General features: G+C 34.8%; 4 protein-coding genes, 1 long non-coding RNA gene and 1 pseudogene across 6 annotated transcripts; 4 read left to right on the top strand and 2 right to left on the bottom strand.

The window, feature by feature from the left end:
- Window positions 1-534: 534 nt before the first annotated feature.
- On the top strand, window positions 535-2,549 carry LOC104761469 (uncharacterized). Its single transcript, XM_010484555.3, has 2 exons — window positions 535-1,172; window positions 2,306-2,549. Exons 1-2 carry the CDS (start codon window positions 740-742, stop codon window positions 2,362-2,364), a joined length of 492 nt encoding a protein of 163 aa, XP_010482857.1. The 5' UTR covers window positions 535-739; the 3' UTR covers window positions 2,365-2,549.
- Window positions 2,550-5,805: 3,256 nt separating this feature from the next.
- Window positions 5,806-7,508, top strand: LOC104761470 (uncharacterized). Its single transcript, XM_087499245.1, has 4 exons — window positions 5,806-6,415; window positions 6,561-6,738; window positions 6,841-6,934; window positions 7,028-7,508. Exons 1-4 carry the CDS (start codon window positions 6,060-6,062, stop codon window positions 7,318-7,320), a joined length of 921 nt encoding a protein of 306 aa, XP_087355371.1. The 5' UTR covers window positions 5,806-6,059; the 3' UTR covers window positions 7,321-7,508.
- Window positions 7,509-8,059: 551 nt separating this feature from the next.
- On the bottom strand, window positions 8,060-13,950 carry LOC104761471 (double-strand break repair protein MRE11-like; annotated as a pseudogene). The gene is made up of 16 exons (XR_015588906.1): window positions 13,784-13,950; window positions 13,256-13,291; window positions 12,773-12,909; window positions 12,247-12,337; window positions 12,012-12,131; window positions 11,861-11,929; window positions 11,702-11,793; window positions 11,497-11,599; window positions 11,290-11,397; window positions 11,097-11,159; window positions 10,942-11,013; window positions 10,770-10,849; window positions 10,511-10,573; window positions 10,370-10,421; window positions 9,944-10,026; window positions 8,060-9,839 (listed from the first exon to the last, which is right to left on the bottom strand). The product of XR_015588906.1 is annotated as a double-strand break repair protein MRE11-like (transcript).
- LOC104761472 (uncharacterized) lies at window positions 8,328-9,739 on the top strand. Its single transcript, XM_010484558.3, has one exon. The coding sequence runs from the start codon at window positions 8,328-8,330 to the stop codon at window positions 9,438-9,440; it is 1,113 nt and encodes a 370-aa protein (XP_010482860.1). The 3' UTR covers window positions 9,441-9,739.
- Window positions 13,951-19,913: 5,963 nt separating the features above from the next.
- LOC104761474 (uncharacterized) lies at window positions 19,914-23,391 on the top strand. Its single transcript, XR_763202.2, has 4 exons — window positions 19,914-20,180; window positions 20,898-20,988; window positions 21,740-21,949; window positions 22,867-23,391. It is a non-coding gene; the product is annotated as an uncharacterized LOC104761474 (long non-coding RNA).
- Window positions 20,206-23,256, bottom strand: LOC104761473 (putative beta-glucosidase 41). Its single transcript, XM_010484559.3, has 12 exons — window positions 22,909-23,256; window positions 22,717-22,783; window positions 22,562-22,620; window positions 22,312-22,387; window positions 22,064-22,223; window positions 21,721-21,976; window positions 21,532-21,647; window positions 21,218-21,441; window positions 21,082-21,113; window positions 20,877-20,979; window positions 20,663-20,771; window positions 20,206-20,572 (listed from the first exon to the last, which is right to left on the bottom strand). The coding sequence occupies exons 1-12, from the start codon at window positions 23,053-23,055 to the stop codon at window positions 20,332-20,334; spliced, it is 1,590 nt and encodes a 529-aa protein (XP_010482861.1). The 5' UTR covers window positions 23,056-23,256; the 3' UTR covers window positions 20,206-20,331.
- Window positions 23,392-25,245: the final 1,854 nt, after the last annotated feature.

Genomic DNA, 25,245 nt, shown 5'->3' on the forward strand with positions numbered 1-25,245 from the left:
CTATTAATTTAATTTATACACATGCCTTTGTTGCATGACAAATAAAAACAAAAACACACAAGCGTTTTTTTACTTTTCTTCACATTTCTGGATAGATACATAGAAATCTATAGAAGGATACAAATATCAAATTTTTTAAAAATATTACTTTCTATGAATTATTATTATAATTTTCTTAAAGTGATGCTACTAATTCAAATAATCAAAATCCGTATTAGCTAAATACAAATCTTTAGAAGGATACAAATATCAATTTCAGAAAATAGTACTTTTCATGATTTTTTTTTTTTAAAAACAATGATACTACTAAAAAAAAACCTTCATAGGAGCCTTGGTGGTTAATACACATTTTATATACTAGATATTTTTCTTAATTAGACACTTAATTCACAGTATTATTAAAGTTTTAATTTTTAAAGCTAATTTTGGTGTGTCCAACCACTCTTTATCATTATTTCTCCACATGGGAAATTTTTTCTCCCCAAGAAACTCTATCAATCGCTATATCATTTCCATTTTTACTCCAATTTTTTTGAAACTTATGAACTTAATCACTTAACCATATCTATCATATTATATGGCCCCATTCACTCACCAACCAAGGGCAAAATAGTCATTCCAGCTTCTCCTCCTTCCCCCATTTAAGATCCTCCTCTCCCCACTTGACTCATCGCCGTAAGAAAAAAAAAAAACATTTATCTCCTCTCTCTCTCTCTCTGTCTAACTCAGTGGAAAAGCTATGAACAAACTCATCTCTTGTGTGATCTTTCTCTTCATCACTCTCTTCCTCTCCTTCTCCCTCTCATCCCCGTCGTATCCGACGGTCCACGATGTTCTCCGAGCAAAAGGTCTCCCCGCGGGACTCTTACCTCAAGAGGTTGATTCTTATATTCTTCACAACGACGGTCGTCTCGAGGTTTTCCTAGCGGCGCCGTGTTACGCCAAATTCGAGACGAACGTGCACTTCGCTGCCGTAGTGAGAGGGAATCTGAGCTATGGGAGCCTCATCGGAGTAGAAGGGCTATCTCAAAAAGAGCTCTTCTTGTGGCTTCAGGTGAAAGATATCGTCGTCGAGAATCCAAACTCCGGTGTCATTGTGTTTGATATCGGCGTGGCCTATAAGCAGCTTTCCGTCTCTCTCTTTGAAGACCCTCCCAAGTGTAACCCTTACGGTAAGTTTTTTTTAATCAAATTAAATTTAGTTTTTCTCTGTTTTTTTTTTTTTTGATAAAAACAATTATTTGGATTTTCTTAATTTTATTTTCATGATGACTAATACATATATCATCTTAAATTTCGTTTTAACTATTTTACCTTTTGCCAGCATAAAAAAAAAAATCTATATCAGAAATTTGGCATTTATCTACGTCTGGTTAACTATTTTAGTCGGCTTTGAAGGTTATTGATTGTTCTAATTTAGGTTATTGAAGTCTATATAACTATGTATGTATGGATAATTGGATACATCTGACCAAACACATCCCACAATGTGAAAAGAACAGTTTTCTTTTGTGTTAATAAATGCTGTTTTTTCACCCCAACAAAAATTCAAGTATGTATGGTTTTCTTTGCAAAGTTCTAGATTGAATGTTTGCTTGCAAAAATTGACATTTTCAAAAAAAAAAAACACACACAATCGTGACTATCATCATTGTGATACCGACTCCGTTGTAGTGTATATATGTTTTCACTTGTTAAGTTGTTAGAATTACTAAAACAATAAAATTCTTATTACTGTATGTTAAGTTGTTAGAATTACTAAAAAAATAAAATTCTTATTACTGTATGTTAAGTTGTTAGAATTACTAAAAAAATAAAATTCTTATTACTGTATGTCTGTATCATGTGAGAAAAATGAAGTGGTACAGTGAAGTCATGGGCTTGGGTTGTGTTTTTTCTTTCTCGTTTATGTTTCGATGACTTTGAAAACTCTTTAGGATTTTATTGTCTGATATTATTTGCCAGTTTCAATACGAGTCTTGGCTCTGCAACTGCTGACATAACATTTCCTTTCCTTCTTTTGCTTTCTTGTTTGTTATTTGAATGAGGAGGAGTATATTCCATCAGTAACTTTTACCAAACTTTTATCATTTATTTTTTTACTTTACCAAATATGAATAATATGCACAGTTCTCTTTTCCTAGTTCCTATAACCCCCACTTAAAGAAAATGGTAAGAATACAAAACATTTTAATTCAGAGAAATTACATTGTTTCTATGATCTTTTTTTTTTCTTTTCATTTTAACATTTTTGGATGGTGCGTTACTCAATGCAAATATTTTATGATTGGATTTATGTTTTCAGGTGTTTTGAAGACAAAGATGATGAGAAGAGGTAGTAGAGGATTTGAAGCCCAAATGTGAGAAGTAGAGAGAAAAGCGTTAGAGCCCGATTGTCTATTTGAAAAGTTATAATTTGTAAGCTAATCAGAAAGATTAGTATGTTAATTATATGAGTAGAGTAGAATTTCATTTGAGAGTTCTTGTAAAGATGAGATTCCCAATGTTCTGTTCTAGTATGTTTTTTTATAAAGTTTAAAAATTCTATATTTCAGTATCTTTGACCAAAGTGATGATGTTTTGTGAGTAATGTCATGATTCGACAATCAGTTACTTATATTCCAGTGGGTCATAGTTTTGTAGCAAGTGGTTTTTTGTTGTGTGTTTGTGAGGATTACAAGGTTGGTTTAAACGTAAATTAATTTGAAAATAGTTGACGAATCCCGGCAAAAAAAATTTACTGTCAAAAAACATAAGTGAACTTTAAAACACCTGAATACATAAATCCAATCATAAAATATTTGCTTTGAGTAACTGACCATCCAAAAAATCTTAGAATGAAAAAAAAGTTCATAGAATACATAACATTTTAATTCATAGAAATTATATAGTTTCTATGAACTTTTTTTTTTTCATTCTTCTAAGATTTTTTGGATGGTCCGTTACTCAAAGCAAATATTTTATGATTGGATTTATGTATTCAGGTGTTTTGAAGATAAAGATGAGAAGAGATAGAGGATTTGAAGCTCAAATAGTTGAGCTCATTTGAATTTTACATATATAATAGGGGTCTTAATGAAACTGAAGTAAAATCTTATAAAAACATTTATCTAGAAAAATCCATTAACCATGTTTTCCTTTACTACAGTACCTGTGAGTTGTGAACCTAGTACACACTAAGGATTTGTGGTTATATCGGGAAAACGAGCTATTTCCCCCTAAAAACTACGATATCTAGCTAGATAGAGCCCAAACTATAATCCCGATTTATATGTCCCTCAAAAGAAAGTTTGAAATTTATTTCTCCCCGAATCAAAAGTTTGAAATCAAAATCTCCATATATCTGGGTTACATTGGTTTAAGCTTTAACCCCGGAACCAAACCATCCAAACCGATAATAACCCAAATAAACTATTTTTCTGGGTTTAAAAAACAAAATTGAAATCAAAGGGGTTTTTAGCCTGATTTTATTTCAAGAACTTTGACGACATTGATCTGCTGTAGCTTCCTCGAAGCAGCACCATCAGTAGCAGCCGGATCAGAAACGTAGTCAAGCTTATTCTTCTTCATCTTTGTCTTCCTCCGTTGCGGATCCCGACGATGCCGCGGCAGCAGAATTTGTAGGTGACGATCCGCTTGCTGCTTCTAATGGACAGGTGATTGTTGGTGTTGAGAGCAATCTTCGTGTGGTGTTACTGTCGCAGATCAATGTGTTTGAGAGTATTCATATTGTGTTTGAGAGTATTCATATTGTGAATCAAGCTGTTAGTGTTATTGTTACTGCTTGTTGTGGGGTTGAAGTGCTCCGGAGAAGCTTGGACGGAAGTACGCGGAGGTTTACATGGCGCTTGATATTGTTTTGTGTGGTGTTAGTAATATCAGACAGAGGACAAATAACTAAACAGAGGATTCAAACGAAGAAGATGATATCTTTCACCTTCACTTCTTTCTTCAGCTCCTTCACAACGGCTTCATACGGCGCCACCGCTTCTCAGTATTTTTTTTACCGGAGTCGCTGAATCAGATATGAGAAGTTACCTTGTTCACCATTTTCCTTACTGCAAAAAAGTCAAATACCAGAACTTTTGAAGTATAAACAACTCAAACCTCCGAAACAAATGGACAAAAGCTTTACCTGCGGGAATGGTGGTGAGTTAATAGATCAAAATCTGGGTTTTAATTGAGATTATGTTGTTTTGCCAAAAAAAAAAAAAAAAAAAGATTGGGATTGTATTCTAAATCTGGGGTTTAATTGGGTTTGTGCTTTAACCAGATCAAAATCTGGTTTTTTCTGGTTTATAATGGTTAATAATCGGTTAAATAAATTTCAAACCGATGGAACTCATGGAAGTAGGTAGATAGATATTGAACTATTAATCTGAGGAGATTTTGATTTCAAACTTTTGATTTGGGAAGAAATAAATTTCAAATTTTGTTTTCAGGGACATATAGATCGGGGTTATAGTTCCGGCTCTATCTTGCTAGATATCGTACTTCTTAGGAAAAAATAGCTCGTTTTCCGTGGTTATATCATTACACTAAGTCACTAACGTAGAACAAAGATAATAATAATTACTTAACAATAGTAGACAAAATATCTCTGCATAGTTTGGTCTACTTCTATTCTTCTCATTCAAGTCCCACCTCGTTAGTTTTGAATACTCTTTAACTAATCGTTTCTCTCGCAAGAAAAAATTATTTAGCATGTTTTCGGCAACAGATCATCGTGACTCATATTTTCTTCTTTATTTTGTTTCCTCTCTTCATCCTTTCTCTACAAATACATTATGCAACCATTTTCACTCTTCTTTTTATTTCAAAAAATTTAACTCTTTTTTTCAAACTTCCATCAAAGTCTAAAAGTCTTAAACTATTTTTGACTAAAGGTAGGGATATAAACATTGTGCACCAGATGTTGAAATTGGTGAAGAATTTTTTTTTTGAAACTATAGAGACTCATAAACGTTATATATTCATTTTTTATCTATGTGTAGCAGCAGTTGTGTTACGGGCCGGGGCATGAAAATGTAACAGAACTCAACGAGACCCAGTTACCCAAAGGTAGAATTGCTTACCAATGTCACATGTGAAGGTGACCAATTTACAGCTTTCTACCCAAAGTGGGGATGCATTATTATGACTCATTAGGATCTCTTCTTAGGCAAGATGCTTCACAGCTTAAGTCGTCGGTTGTCCCTTGATTCGGATTTTAATCTTTCATTCTTGCTAATTCTAGGCACATTCCCATTCAATATTTTTTTAAGTTCAACTATCGATGGTTAATTTTATTGCTTCCGAACTTTGTACAATCAAGCCTCAATCAATGAATCGAAATGTTCGCACAAAAAATAAGATATATTAAAAAAACATGTTTATTTTCTTTGGATACAAAGTAAATGTTTCTTATACTGTACTTACTTTTTTATTTACTAACAGGTGTATAAAAAAAAACCAGTCAAACGACTCAGATCTCTAAATCCATTACTTTGGTTACTAAAATATGTACGCAGTAGTGTCAGTATCATGTAAAATCAAAATGAACTCAGATGAAGCCTTTAACATTATCCAAGGAACCCAAAAAAATCGCAACCATCTCATTAATTTCAGTTTCTGAATTCTTTATTTTGGGAACTATACAGAAATTTTACGTGATTAAGAAGTGATCCTTAGAAATTTAATTAATGAAAAACAAATAAATAAAGAAATATATTTCTGTATCAAAAAACAAAAAGATTTTTCTTAATCAACAAGAAATATCCACTGAACAAAATCGGAAATATTACGATAAACCGAATCTAGATGAACAACACAGATTCGTTAATAAGATATACCCTCGATGATTGTATAAACGATATGGAAACTAATCAGTAATTACGATAATTAATTAATATATTAAAATGTCGGCCATTTTATAACTGACGTCATTTTGTTACCTTCGCGGATAAGGTATTAAAATTAATTATTCTTTTTTTTCTCCTTTAAAAAATCTAAAAATCAAGAAACCGATCGTAAACAAATCAAAACAATCATCTCACCGTGATCGAATCGTCTTTATCACCATGGGAGGAGGAAGAGTGATGGCGACGGCAGCCAAGGTTGCTGGAATCGGAGTTACGAAAGGAGGATTCAAGGGAGCAGGAGGATTCGGTGGCTTCTCTCAGGCGACCGAACAGTTTAGGGTTAAAACCGCAGCAACGGCGACGGCGGCTACGTCTAAACCGGTTTCGGCTTCGATATCAACGGCGGTGGTTCATCCATGTGTTGAAGAAGATGGGATGGTTATGCAGAGACCGGTTTGGGACGATTGGGAATTCGCTGAGGAAGAGGAGCCGATTCCTAGGGTTGTTTTCAGCAAACCACCTAGTCTTGAAGAGGCTAAAGAAGCTACTGAAGATCTCAAAGAAGCTATTAATATGTAAGATTTTGATTCTTTTATTTGATTTGTTAGGGTTTTTTTTTTTTTTAATCATTTCATTGTTTCTTGATTAGAATCAAGAAAGTAGAATAAAGGATTTGTGCTTATGTGTATGGTTTAATGGTTTGTTTAATGAATGGATTAGGGTGTATATGTCATCTCCAAATTCGTCTTCTGCGGCTATAGAACGATCAAATGATGGTGGTTCTGTTTCCAAAATGATCTCTGGTCTTCAATCTTCTGAGAACAGAGCTGTTGAGTCACCTGTTCCACAGGTTGCTCTTCAAGCGTTTGCTTTTCTCAGTGAAAACACTGCTGCGCAGGTATATTGGTTTTGGAATCTTTCCTTGTTTGGTATATAACCGTTTTGAGTTGCTTTTTGTTTAAGCTTGGCTAGTGCTTTTACTCTTTGACATGTTTAACAGACTGTTGTTGCTTCCATTGCGTGTGACCCAAAAGTTTGGGATGCTGTTATGGAGAATAAGGATCTTATGAAATTTCTCAAGACCAACAATACTGGTAAAGAAACTTAATTATAATTAGTGAATCTTTTGGTGTACATGTCTTGATGATATAATAGCAACTTAACAGAGACTTTTTACTATATGTCAGCTGCTTCCTCTCAAGTTGAATCTGATAATGACGACCAATCTGAACGTTCTAGCACGACCGAGTGTGAAGTCATGGAAGAAAAGCCGCTAGAAATCTTGGAGATTCTGCAAGACGTGAAGCTAAAAGTGGTTAGAATGATGGAAAACGTCTCATCCTACTTTGGGGGTTTGTTTGGGTTAGGATCTGAAACAGAGGAAGGAAAAGACAAGAAGCAGACGTTGTTCAACGACCCTCGTTCTCTGTTTGGTTTAGCTGTGGTTGTTATCTTCATGGTAGTTTTAAAACGTGCTTAAGATCTCTCTTTGTTCCTGAAATTCGCCCATATAGCGGAAAAAAACAACAACTACGTACTGTGATCTCTTTCCCTTTGCTTCGTTATCGTTTAAAACTTTTTTTCTTTTCTTGTTTGGGGTGATTTGGAACCCGTCTTTGGATCTTTTCATATTATAAATAAGAAGATCCTTGGGATGTTTTATTATCACTTGTCTGTCTAAGATGAAAATAACATGAATCGTTGTTAGAAACTTTAATTTGTTGGCATTCAAAACTTCAACTATGTCTATTATTTTGTTCTGGAGAAAGAATCGTAAGATGACAACTTTCTCTTGTGTTTTTTTTTTACCCTGAAGTTTTTTTAGTTGGTGTTGTAAGCCGTAGCATGAGACAAGAGAAGGTTGCGCCCGCCTCACTGTCTTATTGGTAAAGAAGAATGTTGCAGGACTCAAGATTTCTAATGTCTGAATCTAAACGTGTTCAGGCAGAACACAAGGCTTTACCTTATCTATGTTCATCTGTTGCCTATTTACCTTACAGTTCACAGACACATGGTTGACTGGCAATCTTGTTTACTAATTATGCTTATAATACGCAAATTGACAACATCTACTAGCGATTTCAAATGTTGATAATGTCCTCCTCAATCACCATCATTAGTCATTCAAATCAATACAACAACTAATGTGAGACATCGATCGAGCAATACAATGATATACAACAACCTTAATATAAATAAACGCTTTTGCTCTCAAATTCTTTTAGCAAGATTTGTTTTCACTTCCCAAATAAAATTCGTGTATGTGTGTCAAACGAATAAACTTGGTGGGGCAAGTCCATTTATTTGGTTGGAGTAAATTGGAAATACAAAGAAAAGAAAAAAGTTGTCAGACCAAAACTTGGTGACCAAGGCCATTCATTATACAGTACCTTATATGGATCGAGGGTTTTAGCTGGACAAGATTACCAAATTCCTTCCATTAGGGTTTTTTTTCTTGCTTTTCTCTAAGTACATAATTCCTATCTCATGTCTCTGCTTCTTAGCCGTCTCTCTAGGATCCGCCCAGGGAAACCTGCGTCCCTGAGATCATCTCTTCTTCTTATTCTCTCTAATGGTTTCTCAACTTCCTTGCTGCAAACTCCTCCTTGTTCCATCATCCGCGCTATTCCTTGTGGAGGGGGTCTCGGAAAACTCATCGTTAGCTATGCTAATGACGGTGGCATCACTAGTTTGGAAAAGAAGGTTCCCCTGGAGTTGATAATGAAGAGAGTTATCAAAGAGATGGTAACGATCGGAGCATCTCATGGGTGGATAGCTACTTTCGATATGGAAGACGAAGTTCTGCGACTCCAAGACGATCTAAACCCTGCTGCATCGGATACACATCCGAAACGTATTCCCCTGCCTTATCTTGTTACTCTGCCTCATTGCCAAACCGAGATTATCACCAACGTGTCAATGTCCACACCTTCTCCAGAGGATGAAGACTGTATTGTTGCTGTCAAGTTCTTTGGACCTCAACTCAGCTTTTGCAAACCCTCTCAAAGTAAACCCAAGTGGCACAACATAAGCTTCGATAACCGTTGTTTTTACTCCTCCCGTATCATCTTTTCCAAGAAAGACAACATGTTTCGTATGCTCGGATCTGGAGGCCATCTAATCGCATCATGGGATCTCAGTGAACACAAGCGCAAACCCATGCTTCAGAAGGTGCGTTATCAAAACCTTTCCGAGCTGACAGAGACCAAACGGGAGCATCTGTATTCGTGCTTCACAAGCGACCACTTGGTGGAGTCAGAATCCACGGGTGAAACTTTCTTGGTGAAGTGGTACCAGGAGACTGCTGAGATCGTCGACGGTGTTGCGAAAATGAAAACAAAAGATGTATTAGTGTTCAAGCTTGACGAAGAAGGGAACGCGGTTTACACTAATGACATTGGAGATCTCTGCATGTTCCTCTCAAAGTCAGAACCTTTCTGTGTCCCTTCTGCTTCTTTTCCTGGCATGGGCAGAAACAACGTCCTAATCTGGGATGTGGACGGAGACACATTTTTGCATCTGGATGATTCTTACCCCATCATTACTCATGTTGGCGAACTCTCGGCCCCTTTCCACATTCCACCTCAAAATCTAAACTAGAATTTTGGAATGGAGGAGGAGTCTCTCAGTTATGCATCCACGATTATGCATAACACCAAACCTTTGGTAGAGACTCGCTCAAGTGTGACGAAGTAAAAATATTGCTGGAGTTTTAATTTGCTTAGGTACCATTCTAATTGCCTTTGGTGCAGTTGTTGTTTCTTCAAGTGTCAGAGTATCTTCTTTTGGAGTTATTGCATTTGCTCCTTTGTTACATTGAGATTAAATGATCCTAGTAATGAATCAGATAAAACATCTTCCTTGAAATTAAAGTAAATTTTGTTGGTGTCGCCGCTGTATGATTGGAATTATATTGCAAGTTACCTGAAAGGATCTCTATTTTCTGAGCAAGAGAATAGAATGATCATCCCATAGTGTACTCATTGCTAACTATCCATTCTGCGGCCAAGTTCGTTTGGTAACTATCAAAGTCTATACCCTTCTGTGGCGAAGTTCTACAGGGGTAGACGATAATTATAAGGAAAGAGGGTTGCAGGATGTACCAGGTTGCTTTCAGCTACTAAAGCTTCTATATTCTGCTGGTTCAGTTCTTCTGGACGAAGCCTCTCAGAATCATCGATGTTGGCTGTGAAATGGAAGATCAAAATATATAATAACACGAGATAACTAGAGATAAAACGTAGAGTTGGCAAAATTCTGATGCTACAGGTTCACTGAGAAACATGAACTATAACAAAGTAAAGTGGAACAGAATGAACATTAGACAAAATACATTAATCTAAGGCTCCACACAACAAAGTACGTTATCATAGGCCCATATTGTTTCTCCATTATTATAATTCAGATTCTGTAGCTTGCTAGTTCCTCTTATACCCATCAATAAGCAATTCCAAGCTAGAGTAAAAGCAAACGCAACAATTTAATCCCCCAAAAAAATGAATACGTTGCTAATACACTAATGCCCATACCTTCGCTCCGACCCTTCTTAGAAAATATTAAAATATCCTGGGGATTTGCAACCTGAAAGTATGTGAGATTTTGTCATAAGTTTGCCCAACATTCTAGAACGCATGGTCATCATCATGTCACAGTAACTAATTTTTAGGTACCTTTCCCACATATTTCTGTCCAAACCTTTGAGGATTAATCGTCATAAATCCAGAGTAATCTACCTGAAAGATTCAACCAGATCTTAGTCTTTCTTTAGTCATTTAATATTCTTAATAACAAATATGTTTTTGTGGCTATGGTGTGCATGCATCAAACTGGCATAGCCTAGCCTCTAGTTGTGTAGGAAAACAAAAGGTTTAATTATATGAGTGTTGCTAGAAGTTGCAGCAGAGTGAAGAAAACTTGGAAACAAATTACCTTTGATTCGAACCAATGGAAGTTTGATCTCAGATCTGTTAACAGCTTTTTTAGCTGGCTTTCTCTGTTAGACTTCTGACCTATCAATTTTGTAGATATAGTAGAGAAATTTTTAAAAAGAGGCAGGAGAGAAAAAATGTCCACATGAACTATGAGAAGAGGGAATAGTTACCACTTTATCCAAGTGTTCGAGAGTTGAGTTTTGATCATTGGGATCAATATCACCTTCATCCTTTAAAACAATCTGCAATCTGAAAATATGTAAGCAACGAAGTCTGCCACCAGGCCCACCACCATCTATAACATATAAGCCAAAATAAACTTTACCTCTGTATACTCAAAAGGCCTCACAGATGTCAGAGGTATCTTCGTAGGACGATACAGATTTCCCTGTAAGTCATGTGTTTTCACTTAGGCTTACATGCTTGATTAAAAAGGCAAAAAAACTATACATGAAGTATATAGATTAAGCAGTACCAACAAAGTAAAATATGAAATTTTAGATTGTTTGCTGAAGAACCTTGATTTCTAAGAGAAGAACATGTTTTGGCTTTGGTTCCCCATCAATAAGCGACGTTGCCACAGATGATCCTGGTTGTGTGATGTGGAAGCCCATTCCAGATACCTCCTTCAAAAGTTTAATCGCTTTCAGCTCAAAGAGGCAATGAACATTGTGCCTCACTCTTATTTAAAAGCAATAACTCCAAAAATCAAAATTTTAATGGACCTGGGGGTCGATAAGGCATTCATGCTCATGTCCCCACACAATGAAGTCGAGGAACCGTGGAAGAAAGTGCTCACTTATTGCATTTTTGGGATTTGATTTCACCCTGCAAGTTATACAGCATATGAGTACAGTACTCAACCTTTCATATATAGAATTATAAAGGATAAGAAAACGATCTAAAACATATTATTGCAATGAAATCAACCTATTTTGATGAAGCCCCAGAATGTTGAACCAATCAGAAACATCACATCCTTCTTGAACTTCAGGCCTCATCCATTGGACAGCATGTGGGGTCTGTGAAAGAAATGAATATTAAAACAATAATAATTGTATAGCAAAAGGTGAGTATCCTCTGGATTACCTGAAACATTCTATTGAGACGTTCATCCCTGATGTTTCCTAAACCGTAGAGAGCCACGGTTGTTGAACCCTGAACATTAATTTGATTAAATGATAGTCCAAGAAGTCTGGGAGGAGATAGGTGTCTAAGTTAAAAAATTCTTTACACCAACCTTCCTCATAAGTATAGGGTAGAGGGAAATCTAGCCAACACCTGAACCACCAAGAACCATGTTTCCAAAATAGTTCACAAGGTTGCATGCGGAAAGAATATCAATTGCAGAAAGGTTGTCCTGTTGCCAGAAGCGACATAGAACAAAAACACAATAAAATGCGTATTTACTAAGTAATTCAGTATCTATTCAAATGAGTTTGTATAACAAGAGTCTGTAGATGTAAATTTTGTACCACTCCGGCTGGATCATCATGGTTTCCATGAATACTGAACACGGGCAAGCCTACATTGAAGTGTGGATCCTCGTAATTTACATGACCAAACCTGTAGCCAGATAATAATGTTAAGGAATAGAGATTAATCAATATCTTGAAAAACTATGTGTACAACAAACTATGTATTATACACAAATTTGATTTAATCTGCCAATTAGTTGGTAATATTTTCTGATATGATATCATTAATAGCAGAAGAGTAGAGTCTCAAGCATTCTGCAAATTTACAGTCTGGTCGCTGACTACTTGAAACTGCACTGGTTTATCATTGAGACAGTGGCGACGAAGAATTTCAATGGCTTTAACTAGTGTAGTTCTAGAGGGTTTATTCTCATGAAAAAGATCACCGCCAAGGAGTAAGAAGTCCACCTGTTTCAAAAGTGAAAATAGATGAAATGAAACTTCTTAGAGTCCTTCCTTGCAGTTGGTTGAATATTTTGTGTCAGGTAAACTATCATTCACTAGTTAGCTAGATGATCCAAACCTGTTTCTCCTCCGCTGTAGAGCATATCTCTTCAAAAGCCTTAAACGAAGCATGCCGCCTGATTTCATCCTTCTCCATGTAGCCCAAGTGGCAATCAGTCGCTACAAGTACTCGGCAGTGTATCACTAAAATCCTCCCTGTCAAGTTTTACAAGCACACACACTGACACTCGTAAGTTTTTTTATGAAAACAACAATAACACTGTAGAGATGGCAACGTCTTGTACATTCACAATTAATAAAGTGAAGGATCTTTGAAGTTAACAGAATAACAAATGTATCAAGCTCACAACTACTTTTCCTATATCCAGTATCCATTATTAATAACACAGCTCGCAGACATAGAACAAGAGCAAAAAAAAAAACCTCCCATGCCATTTCTTGGGTCCTAGCATATTTTCTCATCTTTTGCATATCATCATAGTTAAACATTTATAAGTATCCATGAAAGAGTGAGAAAAGAAAAACAAAGCCAAAAGCTCACCAAGACATGATAGCAAGTGCTTGCAGCTCAGTAAACCTGAAAAAAAGGACCAAAACGAAAAAATTTACATACAAAGAAAAGTTATATAACAAATGGGAAACAATCTCAGAAAGTTATCAGATAAAAATCAAGCAAAATATCATTGATTGACTTGATAAACCTACTTCAATTGAACTTGATAGAACCAACAATCTCAGAAAGTTCAGCTAAAACCTTCAATATACAAACAAATCGCCATTTACGACTTGATAAACAACACTGAAACTCCACAAAATCAAGCCCCAACATTTGATTCTATGCAAACCAAAAACCTAAGTAAAAGAATCAAAATCACTAAGGATTTGAAAGCGAAATTGTATACTACTTCGAGATTATCTAGTAAGAACACAATCATACTATATAATGAAGCTTATTGTTCCATCCATTAACGAGTTTCTCCAAAAAAACTGAACCATTTTTAATCACTTTTAAGTTTGTTTAGTTCTCTCTGCACTTCCTCAGTAGCCAGTGTAGATATAGAACCCTAACCTGGTCTTTGTAAAGGATTGAAGTGAAGAGACGGAGCTCTGGTGACCGAAAACAGTGAGAATAGCGAAGGAGTGAAGCGAGATTGAGAATCGAAGGGACAGGCGCGGCGAATTTTCAAAGCTCAGAGGCCAAACTCCAAAGAGAGATGAAAAAGAAGGGCCAAAATTAGGGAGACGAAACTTTGTAGTGAGGTAAATGTATTTACATACATGGTCCTCCATATTAGTTTCGTTTTATCTTAAGTTCCCAAACTTTCGAAAATTGGTTTCAGGTTAGGTGTTTTGGTTTGCTTTTAATTAAAAACAATGTTAACATGCAAATCAGTAATTATTCTTTAAGTAATCATAATTATTTACTATGATGTATCTCTTATACTGACAAAAAAAACATATAATAAAGTATATAATTTAATGATATGGATGGTCTAATCGATTTGTTTTTATTAATTTGATTGGATTGGTTCCGGTTCGATTTATATTTTGGGTTTCAAAATGATGAAATTAAACGGTTTACAACAATTTGATTTTGTTCTGGTTAAAGATTTCGGTTATGATTTTTTTTTTTTTTTTTTTCCTTTTCCCAATCTACAAGACTTCGCTGATTCGCTCAATCTTCAAAATGGACTTACTGCATCCGTTCATAGAAGCGGTAATGTACATTATATTTATATATCTAACAAATCCACGGTAAATGTAACATTATATTTACCCCTTTATACAAAGCCTACGATTTTTCAGAAGGAAAATCATATATAGTCTATAATTCTATATGTCCTAAACTTTTTATGGTTAATGATTTTTTTTTAATGGTTAATGATGTTTGTAATGTCTTAAAAAACTATACAATATATGGTTGCAATGTCTTTTTATTTTTGTTTTGCTGTTTGTTATGTCATCAAAAAAAAAATTCCCTTAATTTCTATAAATCATAAGTTTGTATCTAATATCATTAAATGTTTTTTTTTTAAAAGAAAAAAGAAAAACTATAGTGATGTTAATGTAGGGAAGAGATCTTTGTAGCATATACGTACGTTTTGATTCTCTCTGCATGTAGCTTTTATAGCTAGCCGCCGCCTCTTTGATTTTTCATTTTTTAACATAATTTATTTTTCGCGAAATGGTTGCAAAGATTTTCTTTTTTTTGCAGGAAGCCATTTAAAGCTTTGTCTTTTTATCAAATTTTTAAAAATTTTATTTATTTAAAAGGATCTATAAAAATTGTTAGCTGACAAGAAATTTTTTTTGGTAATATATTTTTTACAGAAATTATTTTTAGTTGTGGAATCTTGTTGTACTGATTTCTTTTGTAAAATTCTTGACCAAAGTTAGAGCAATCTCGAAATTGACAATTGATCAATATATGGGACCTTTGTGAGAAAACTTTTTGTGTGTTTTAGTTTTATTTTTAAAACTCTTATTAGAACAATTACAAGGTTTTGTTTAAAATACAACGTAAATGTAAGTTACTTCTTTGCCTCTTTCTGTGTTAAGTTTTATTATTAATATATCGGTTGACCCCATTAATCTTAAATAAATGATGACAACTTTACGTTTTAAGAAAAATACTGTATGTGACGAAAATCCAATTGGGTTTGTAGAATCGTTGGTTCACATTTGTACCGTACCGGAAATTAAACCTTTTTTTCTTCTCATGAAGTGTTTTCGTTCATTTATTAATTAATATTTCTATCCACTATATCAATTCAGAGTTTACATTCACAACTTATATGCACAATCACATGCATAATTTTTTAAAAAAAAATATGACAGAGTTGAACAAGAAATATTTTTTAAAATTAAAATTTCACTACAAATTATGAATGCCAGCTATAATATTCCACACAACATTTATCATTAACTAGGTTTTATTACGAGAGAGAAAGCCTCTGCTTCAATTCTGGTATTTCTCTGTTTTTGCATTGATTTGAATGGTACTGTTTTTGATTCTGTGATTGAGTTCTCTTGGTTTGAATTATGAGTAGGAAATCAATGCTTTGTATTAATTAAGAGATATCTACTAAAAAGTTTTCTCTTCAGTTTTATTATCTTTTATTCTTTTGGGCTATCTTACAAGTCTTGACATGATATCGTATCAGTTGTCTCTTTAGCCAAGGTTATCATGTTATGTAAGGTCTTTCTTCTCGTATGTTTTGAAGATGTTGTGTTGATTGAAGTTTTACAAGGTTTAGAACATGTGGTAAAATCTCTACTAAGTGGTTGTAATGGATAATACATGAAGACAGAAATACATCATAGATGTCATAGTGGTGATGCAACAGTTCAGAAAAAGAGAGTTGACAGAACTAATACAGGGGCTAAAGTAGAGCAGACACAATAATTAAGTAGAGCAGAGCTTAAGTAGTACTTGGTGATCGTGCTGACACAATGATTACAAAGCAGAAAAGATAAGGTGTTGAATCAAGAACCTTGCAGTTAGATATATGAGAGGTTGTATTAAACGTCTGAAGCAGTTCTTGTACTAGTCCGACGTTAATACAGGAAGTAGTATAAGAAGCTGAATTGAAGAGTTTGAGTACAGAACCTTAAGGCCGACTTGGACAAGCCACGTGGCGGTTGTTGAGCTCGATGAACATCTTGAATGGAAGATTCAAGATGGGATCATGGAGAGAAACTTTCCTATTTGTTGTATAATAGGAAATTCTTATTTGTTGTATAATAGAAAAATTATCAATCCTAGGGGTTGTACAATTGTTAATCTCTCAATTCCTATTTGTTGTATAATAGGAAAGTTGCTAACCCTAGGGGTTGGGCAATTGATATAAATACGGAGAAGGCGTTTCATGAAGACTGGCGCGCTTCAAGGTATTCTCAAGAGATGCACACAAGATGTGTGGTGTCGCCCCATCAATAAGATAGAGAGATATTTTGATGGTTTATTCATCTAGAAAAGAATGATTCGATATCATAGCAATTGTAATTGCAATTTTGTTCTAGTGGATTTGTTCTGGACTAGGTCCCGGGGATGTAGGAAAAACCGAACCCCGTTAACAAAGCTTGTGTGTCTTATTTACTTTATGCACATACAATCTCGAAGTCGATCATACACATACTTGAACATATAGACTTAGCCACAAATATGCATTTTCAATTGGTATCAGAGCGGTGCTCGATAGAGATTTGTTCTTGTTTCGGGTGTGGTCTTGGATTTGTGGCTAGAATGAAGTGAATAAGAAGAAACATGTTCATGACGATATAAGGAAAGAGATCGAGCATTCGGATTTGTGTGAAGTTTCAGAGCCAAAGTAAAAACAAAGTGAGGTTCGTATAAAGTTCCAGTGTTCTTGAAGAGAAGTCATCAAAAGTTGCATTGCATCCGGTTCTCTATTCGTTGCTGGTAAAGAAAAGAACCGAGAGATATAGTGTTTGGATGATCAATTATGAATAGATGATAGAGACTGATTTGACACGAACATGAAGAGATTTAAAAAAAAATCGATGGATCATGAAGAATATTTTTTTTATATTCACAAGGATTAGGATTAGTGGATCCATACGAAGTTTCTGAATCGAAGACTTGGAGGGGATAAAAGAGTTGGTTTAATGTGCATGGTTAACTTAATGAGAACCAAGAGATGACCGAGTTGTTTTAGAAGAAGAAAAAGTTGGATTGTGTACTTTTGCAGATTTCAAGAGTATCGAAGATTCTTTTGTTGGGGCTGTTGTTTATCATCTTCTCTGTTTGGGAAAATATAAGAAAAGGGTTGCAAGTCTCTGTTGATCTAAAGAGACATAAAAGGAGAGAATAAGATAAGAAAAAAGTGAATTGGTGAAAGAGGTTGCAAGAACTATGGAAAATCATACAAAGCTTTGAAGAAGAAAGATTGTCAGGCGGAAGAATTCTGTTTTTTTACGGTCTCAGAGCAACCTTTTATGATCGTTTGACAAGAGATTGGAATCTATAAAGATTGTTGATACATCAAGGAAGGAAGAAATTAGAAGCAATAATCTTACTTGTCAGATTCTTGACAAGAGAGACCACGGCGGAGATCTCGACGGAAAGAGCTGTCCGATTAAAAATTTGGATAAAGATCAGGTTTCGAGCTTGGAAGCGAGAGAAAATCATAGAGATGAGAAAGAGGATTAACAATATTTGCTAGGAGAGAAATTGCAGGAGAATGGAGAATTATGATATGAATTTGGTTTCAGTTTTATGGGCAGGTGTGTAACTGTGGCTTCCTGCCATTTCAACCTCCCATTCTCACAACATAATACCCTATCAAGTCTCTTTGCCACAAAGTTCCTTTCCTCACGTCCTCTTTTCCAAGTAAACTTAGCCCCTTTGAACCCCATATCTATCAAAGATAGGCTATTTATCCAAGCTCCAAACTCAAGAGAATCTGCAGACAGACACCCATTCCCTCCAGAGCGCTCATCTAACCTCAAAATAGTATTGAAAGCTCCCCCAATGATGATCGGCTCCGAGATATTCTGCATCACACTCCGCAACTCATTCCACAACCCACTTCTTCGACTAACCGAAGGGGCCGCATACACAACAAACAGGTGACATCTCTCCGCACCCGTTTTCACCGTAGCATAAATATATTGGTTAGACGACTGTATGATCTCGACCTCACCAACATTCGTCCTCCATAACAACCAAATTCCACCGCTTTGGCCAATAGCCTCAACTCTGAACCAATTATCAAACCCAAGACCCTGACAAATGCGTTGCGCCCTATCCCCACTCGCATGAGTCTCAAACAAAGCTAATAGCTCCACCTTAAACTTCTGTAGCAAATATCGAATGGACCGTCGGAAATTGGGTTTACTCGCTCTCCGACAATTCCAAAATAAGCAATTCATCATGAATAGATAATAACAAGTACGATTTACCGGGGCGAGTTGTTAAACTCGATTATCCCCCGCCACCCCATCCGGCGGATCACCAACAACACCAATCTCCATGTCTATCCGTGGCATTACCATATCTTCCCCCGCTTTTGGAATTTCTCCATTCTCCATTTGCGGATTAGGAGATACACGACCATCCTCTGGTTTCCCCCTCCGTTCAACTGGAACGCCGGAACTCCCAACACCGACACTCTCAATTCGCAACCTCTTAGTGGACTCCGACAAGACAACTTCCCTGGTGTCGGGCCAAAAATAAGTCCCCTTGTAGGCCTTTGTGTAGAAGATTTTACAGTCAGCCCATGATTCAGCCTCTTTCAAGGCCCACCTCCTTCCTTAAGGCTAGAAATGGTTCGTAGATTTCCCATGCATATAAAAAATATTTTACCAACAAAAAATTATTATAAGTGCCGAATCTGCTGTATTTTTATCATATTTTTCACAGCTTTTTACTTAATTTTTTGTTTAATTTAATGTGTCTAACCATTTTGTTGACATCGACAAAACTCAAACATTTTTTCAAGTTTCTTAGACTTCACGGAACTCAAACGATTTTTCCAACTTGAGGATAGCTTTGGTTTTTTTAGGCTAATTCAACAGCCAACTTTGCCGTCTCCCTGCTTTTGGAACCATATAAAACTTTCTCATCATAGATTGAAAAAATGGAAAATTGTATTTTGGTTATTTATAATTTAATTATAATATGGTTAACTGATCAGGCGTTAAGAATTGAATAAATTAAAAAAATTTATATATGTAGAAGCTAGGGGAAAAAAATGCATGTGTAGAATAAAGTCATGATAATCTAAAAAAAAAAATGAAATGCATGGGTCTAAAAACTAAATAAAGTCATTTGCACTGTCTCTAAAGTCTTTTAATATTAATCATCATTTTTTTTTCGTTACAAATATTCTTTGGTGGGGTTTCTGAAATATTAAAATCTCTCAATCAAATTGGGATTTTGAATTTTATTCTCAAATCCCATGTTATTGAAACTGAAAGTTATGTAAAATAATTCAAAATCACTCACAATCCTGTGTTATTTAATTAAATATTTATAAAAATCATATCAAATCACAAACTATTTTTTCTTTTAAAAAATAGAAAATAAAAAAAAAATCCCCCAAAATACCTTTAAAACTCACTTAAATTTCCTAAAATCCAAAATATCATAAATCCCACAAAATTCTCTAAAATCATGATTTGAAATTTTGAATACACCCCCTATAATCTTTTAATAGTAATCACTATTTTTTTTTGCTCTACATACTCTACATTCTTAAATTGAGTGGTTCTTCTGCAAATCACAAAAAGTTTGGTGGGGTTTCTGAAATTTTAAAATCTCTCAATCCTAAATTTTATCAAATATAGCCGGACGGCGTCGTTGGGAACTATAACTCCGGCGGCTATATAACACACTCCCTCTCCGAAGCAGATATCCGGCGATTTCCTGCTCCTGAGCACGGCGGTGAAGCCATGGCTATCGTCTCCAGTGTTTCTCTCGAGCTCGTGTTGCCATTAATCCTGTAAGTATGCTTTTAATTTCTCTTCTTTTCTTTTTATCAATTACATTTGATTCAGCTCTGTTTCTGCTTGAATCGTCTTTGATCCGTATATGAATAATCCGTGTTTGTATATATGTAAATTCCGACTCTATCTGTGTGTCTTTGATCTCTTTCATTTCTCTTGGAATTTGAACTCTTGTTCTGTTGCCTTCTCCTGTAGAAGCTTGCTTGAATCTGATGTTGAAGAGCTAAGTAGAGTTTGAAACCATCTAGCAGAGGCTTTAGGGATCCTTGTGAGATTGTTCTTGTAGTCAATGTAGTAGATCCCAAACCGGACTGTGTATCCTGAGTTCCATTCCCAATTGTCTAGCAATGACCACACAAAATATCCTCTTACATCACATTCATCATTCCTGCAAAAGTTTACGTTTTTTTTTTTTTTTTGATTCAAAGACTCTCTTGTGAAAGAATGAATCTTTTTGCTAAGTGAAACACTTGCTTACCTTATGGCAGCTGATAAGTTTGAGAGATAATCTCTGTGGAAGCTTATCCTCTTGTCATCTTGCAATGCTTTCTCCATGTCTATGAATGGATTGTTTTTCTCATCCATGCCTGTGATGATATCACCACCCTCCCATGTTAAAAAAAAAAAATCTGATTTTTTTCCTATTGATTGATAGTTTTGAGGATAACATTTTTGGGGTTTGAGATATTTACCGTTTTCTGTGATGAATACAGGTGGGTTGCCGTAGATGTCTTTGACATACACTGCTAGTTTCCTGATTCCCCATGGGACAATGTGTAGCCAGCTTGATCCTGCCTGATTCAAGTAAGTTATTTTATCAAATAACTTTTTTAGTTCTCTTGAAGAGCCAGTTAAGGATTAGTAAACATCTTCTGTTTCTTTCAGAGGAATACATACTCTTTCTCCTATAGCTACTCCTCCACGATAAGCTACAAACAATTAGGAGCAAACAAAGAGTAGAAAACATCAGCTTAGTTCATTTAGTTTTTTTAGCAGTAATGAGAATGATATGAGAAATGGTGTTGGTTCTTACAGCTTGTAATAACGGCTGCATCAGACGAAGCATCATGTAGAATCAGTTTCCTTATTCTACTTCTGTCGTTCCTCGCGTATAATGTGGTGTAGTGGTTGATTCCCATGAAATCAAATGCCCCTTTTATAGATTTAGACATCTCTGGTTTTATCTTAGGTAGTCTCTCTTCCACTAGACTCTTCATTGAAGCTGGATAGTCTCCATTGATTAGAGGATCCATAAACCTGGTTCAAATCTCATTATGTCACTTTGGTCTTTTTCTCTTTTAGACTTTTCTATGCAAATATTCACAGATAAAGAGATCTTATAGTTACCATCCAATCCCAAAATCCATTGCTCTACGAGCTGCATCTTTGTCTTCATCACAATCAGACATTGGCTCATACCATTTTGCATCTAATGCTATCCCGATTTGACCACGTTGTTTCTCCTTCCATATAGAAAATTCCCACATTTTATTCTGCCCTTAGAATCATAAGACTTGTTCTGTTTTGTTTTCTTACCTTGAAGTTTCTCTGGTAGGTGTGGTAAGCAGCAGCATGAGACAACAGAATGTTATGAGCTACAACGTACGGTTCGACCGATGACGTCCCCTTCTTACAAAACCAATGTCCCAGAAGTGAGCACCTCCCTGGAGCCTGTATCCCTGTGTCATAGCCTTGGATCGATAACCCGTGAGGCTCATTGAAAGTGACCCAGTACTTCACTCTATCTCCAAATGCTTTGAAACAGGTGAATGCATAACGCTCGAAATCATCCCTGCGCCATTTATTTAGCTTTTTGATTTCGTAATCATCTCACCATATCAACATTTCACATTTTTATCAAAAGATCATATATACTCACACGACTTCTCTACTTAGCCATCCTTCATATCTGTCTTCTAAGGCTTGTGGGAGATCCCAGTGATACAATGTCACATAAGGTTTGATTCCTTTGGCTAAAAGAGCATCTATTAGGCTGTTATAGTACTTAACTCCATCTGGATTTACTTTCCCTGTTCCATCTGTTACAAAAACCCGAGTTTAATAGACCCGTCGCAACTCGATAACAACAATACTCTTATCACACACAGCTAAATGAACTAGACTTACTAGGGAATATTCTTGACCAAGATATAGAGAATCTGTAAGCATCCATACTCAGATCTTTCATCAGGTCTATGTCACTCTGTGATAGGAAACAAACAAAAGAAAGGTCTTGCTTCTTAGATTCTCTCAATTATGTCCTGTTGCGTCTTATCTTAGATTTTTTTGGATGAGGTTTGCTCTGTCAAGAAGCAACCCTACTTTTATCTTCAAGCATAAGTCAACTAATGTGTTCTTTTTTTTAGGTGAAACTTACGTGAAACCTATGGTATTGATCGACCGTAGTATCCGCATTGCTAAAATCCAATATCTTTCCTGTTGATCAAGAACAATAATAGCATTAAATCATCTGAAATCTTGATTTTTCTGGGTTTATCGTAAAGTTGTTTGGGCTTGTTATATTTTTGATACCTGGTTTCTTCGTGAAAGTGTCCCAAATGCTCTCTCCTTTGTTTCCTTCTTTCACAGCTCCTTCAAACTGATTTCGTGCAAGAAAATGTTACGATTGTCAAAATCGTTTCACAGCTCCTTCAAACTAATCACATCTCTTTCTTGGATTAGTTTGAAGATGATGATGATGATGAAGAAGAAGAAGATTGTCACCTGGTAAGCTGAAGAAGCTGTCCCGAACACAAACCCATCTGGAAATTTTGCTCTGCTGATAGATTCTGAGGAAACATGATCAAGAGGCACGATGAAGACGAGCAAGAGCGGAAACAGAACCAAGACTAGTCTCATTAAAGATTCCATTTTTGGGTCGCATGAATAAAAGAGAAAGAGAGAGGAAGATAAAGGGATGAACTTTTTTGTGTGTCAATGAAAGATTTGGAGGCAAGAAAATGGAGTTTTTGTGTGTGTGTGTTTGTAAAGTTGAAGAACAAAGAGGAAGAGTGCAAAACAAAAGGTCTCGTCTTTTTAAGGCTCTTCTTCGGTGTTGACATTTGTTCACTCGACCTTTTAGGCTTTTACTATACACGTCTCTTATACTTGTGCTGTGCCAAAAACTTAAGAAAAAAGAAAAAAAGAAGTGTACGCTAAGATGAAAAAGATTTTTTAGTGAGACATTAATTCACCTAATTAATTACCTATGTTCTTTATTTATGTTTTTGGTCGTTGATTTTTTTTATTTTCGTCGTCATGCTTACTGGTTTGTTAGTTTAATGGTTTTAGAAATCTAAGCCAAATTATATGCGTCGTTCAATTTTTATCAAAGTCAACTGTTAATCGGTTGTAACATTTATAAATAGTACTAGTTAAAATCACTTTTTATTCAATATTAAAAATAATGGATTTACTCAAACCAAGTATTTTCAATATGCTCCAATAGGAAAGAGTTATTATGTAAGAATTGCTAATGAGCTCTTTTAAGCCCCGGTATGAATTTTGACTTCAGTATTTATTAATTTTAAATCACAGTTAGGCTCTTTTGCAACAAAATATGGAGAGATTTGATCAAAGTCATAAATGAGTTCTCAGTGACTCATAATATTTATATAGTTATTTGATATATAATTATATTTATATAGTTATTTAATTTTCAATACAGTTTATGATTTTCAAATCTACTTGGTGTTTTTTTTGTCTTTTTTGGAACTTATATTATCATATATATTTGATTTAATCATATTATATATGATAGATCAATCTATCCAATTTACTTACATGCAACACATATGATTATGATGAACGGCTCCACGAACATTTAAACATGATCTTCTATGGATGATTTTTACATGCACTATATCAATGATGGACAATATTACCTCTAACATTATTTATTTTTTTATTTATAAGGTTAATCAATTCGACCTACATTCTTAAATTCTACTAGAATTTCCAAGAACCATTAATATTATGAGATAAGTTAGTAAATTAATATAAATCTAAGTTAGACCTTTATATCATGTCAGCATAAATACCCATCTTATGTATAAAAGGGAGTTAGGTATATCTATCTATTCCAATATTTGTTTGTTTCAAAAATCAATAACTACAACTATCTTGATATATAATTTTAGTAAAAAGCACTAATTGAAAAAATGGTCCATTTTACAGATTATTTTTCTAATTTTGTCCTCACAGTTATATTTTTCGATAAGGAATCTTTTTGACACTTTAAAATTATAAATCAACCTTTACAATGTTTGGTAATTACAAAAAAAATTCATATCATTTTTTTTTTGTTTAGTTGGTTAATGTTATTATGTAATTTTTGATAAAGGAGTTCTCGGTCAATATATGATTAATAAAACATACATGCATTGATTCTGAATGGTTTTTTGAGTTTTGAGTGTTGTCTTTTTGCTGTTGAGAGTATAAATACATGTATTTCTGAGTGACTGCTTGAATTTGGGTACAAAAATGTAAAAAGAGAATAATAGATTTGTGTTGCAAAAAAAAAGAATAATAGATTTGTTAATTTAAAGAAATAGTGGATCTAACTACATAATTGAGAAAAATATTAAACTAAAGGAACTTACCTAAAAGAGGGTGATAGTGGAAGTTAGATATACGTAAAGTTGATTAATTTAAGTTGAGATTTTATTTACATATGTTTTTGGAAAGCTTTATGTATTCAAAAAACTTGGTTTTACAAAAAAAAAAAAAATTGCATGCAGTTTTAGATTTTTGAATGTTAGAAGTAGATTTTTTTCAATCTTTAAGATTGCCACCTAGGATATGTATTTGCATGTAGTTTTAGATCAGGGAAAATTGTGATATTTTTGTACAACCAACCATTTTTTTTAACAAAATGACTCAAATATCATTATTAGTACCATTAGTGTTAAAAGCAACATTTCATCGCTTTCCAAAGATGACATAAACTTTTTATTCTTCCAATGCGTATGATTTTATTTTTTAACACCAATATATAGATTATAAATTTAATTGCAGTTTTGAATAAACAAAGTAAGGGAAAATTTCGAGTCAGCATAATCA

Source organism: Camelina sativa, chromosome 18 (assembly GCF_030686135.1).
Source record: "Camelina sativa cultivar CO46 ecotype springtype chromosome 18, ASM3068613v1".
In the NCBI taxonomy this organism is placed as follows: Eukaryota; Viridiplantae; Streptophyta; class Magnoliopsida; order Brassicales; family Brassicaceae; genus Camelina; species Camelina sativa.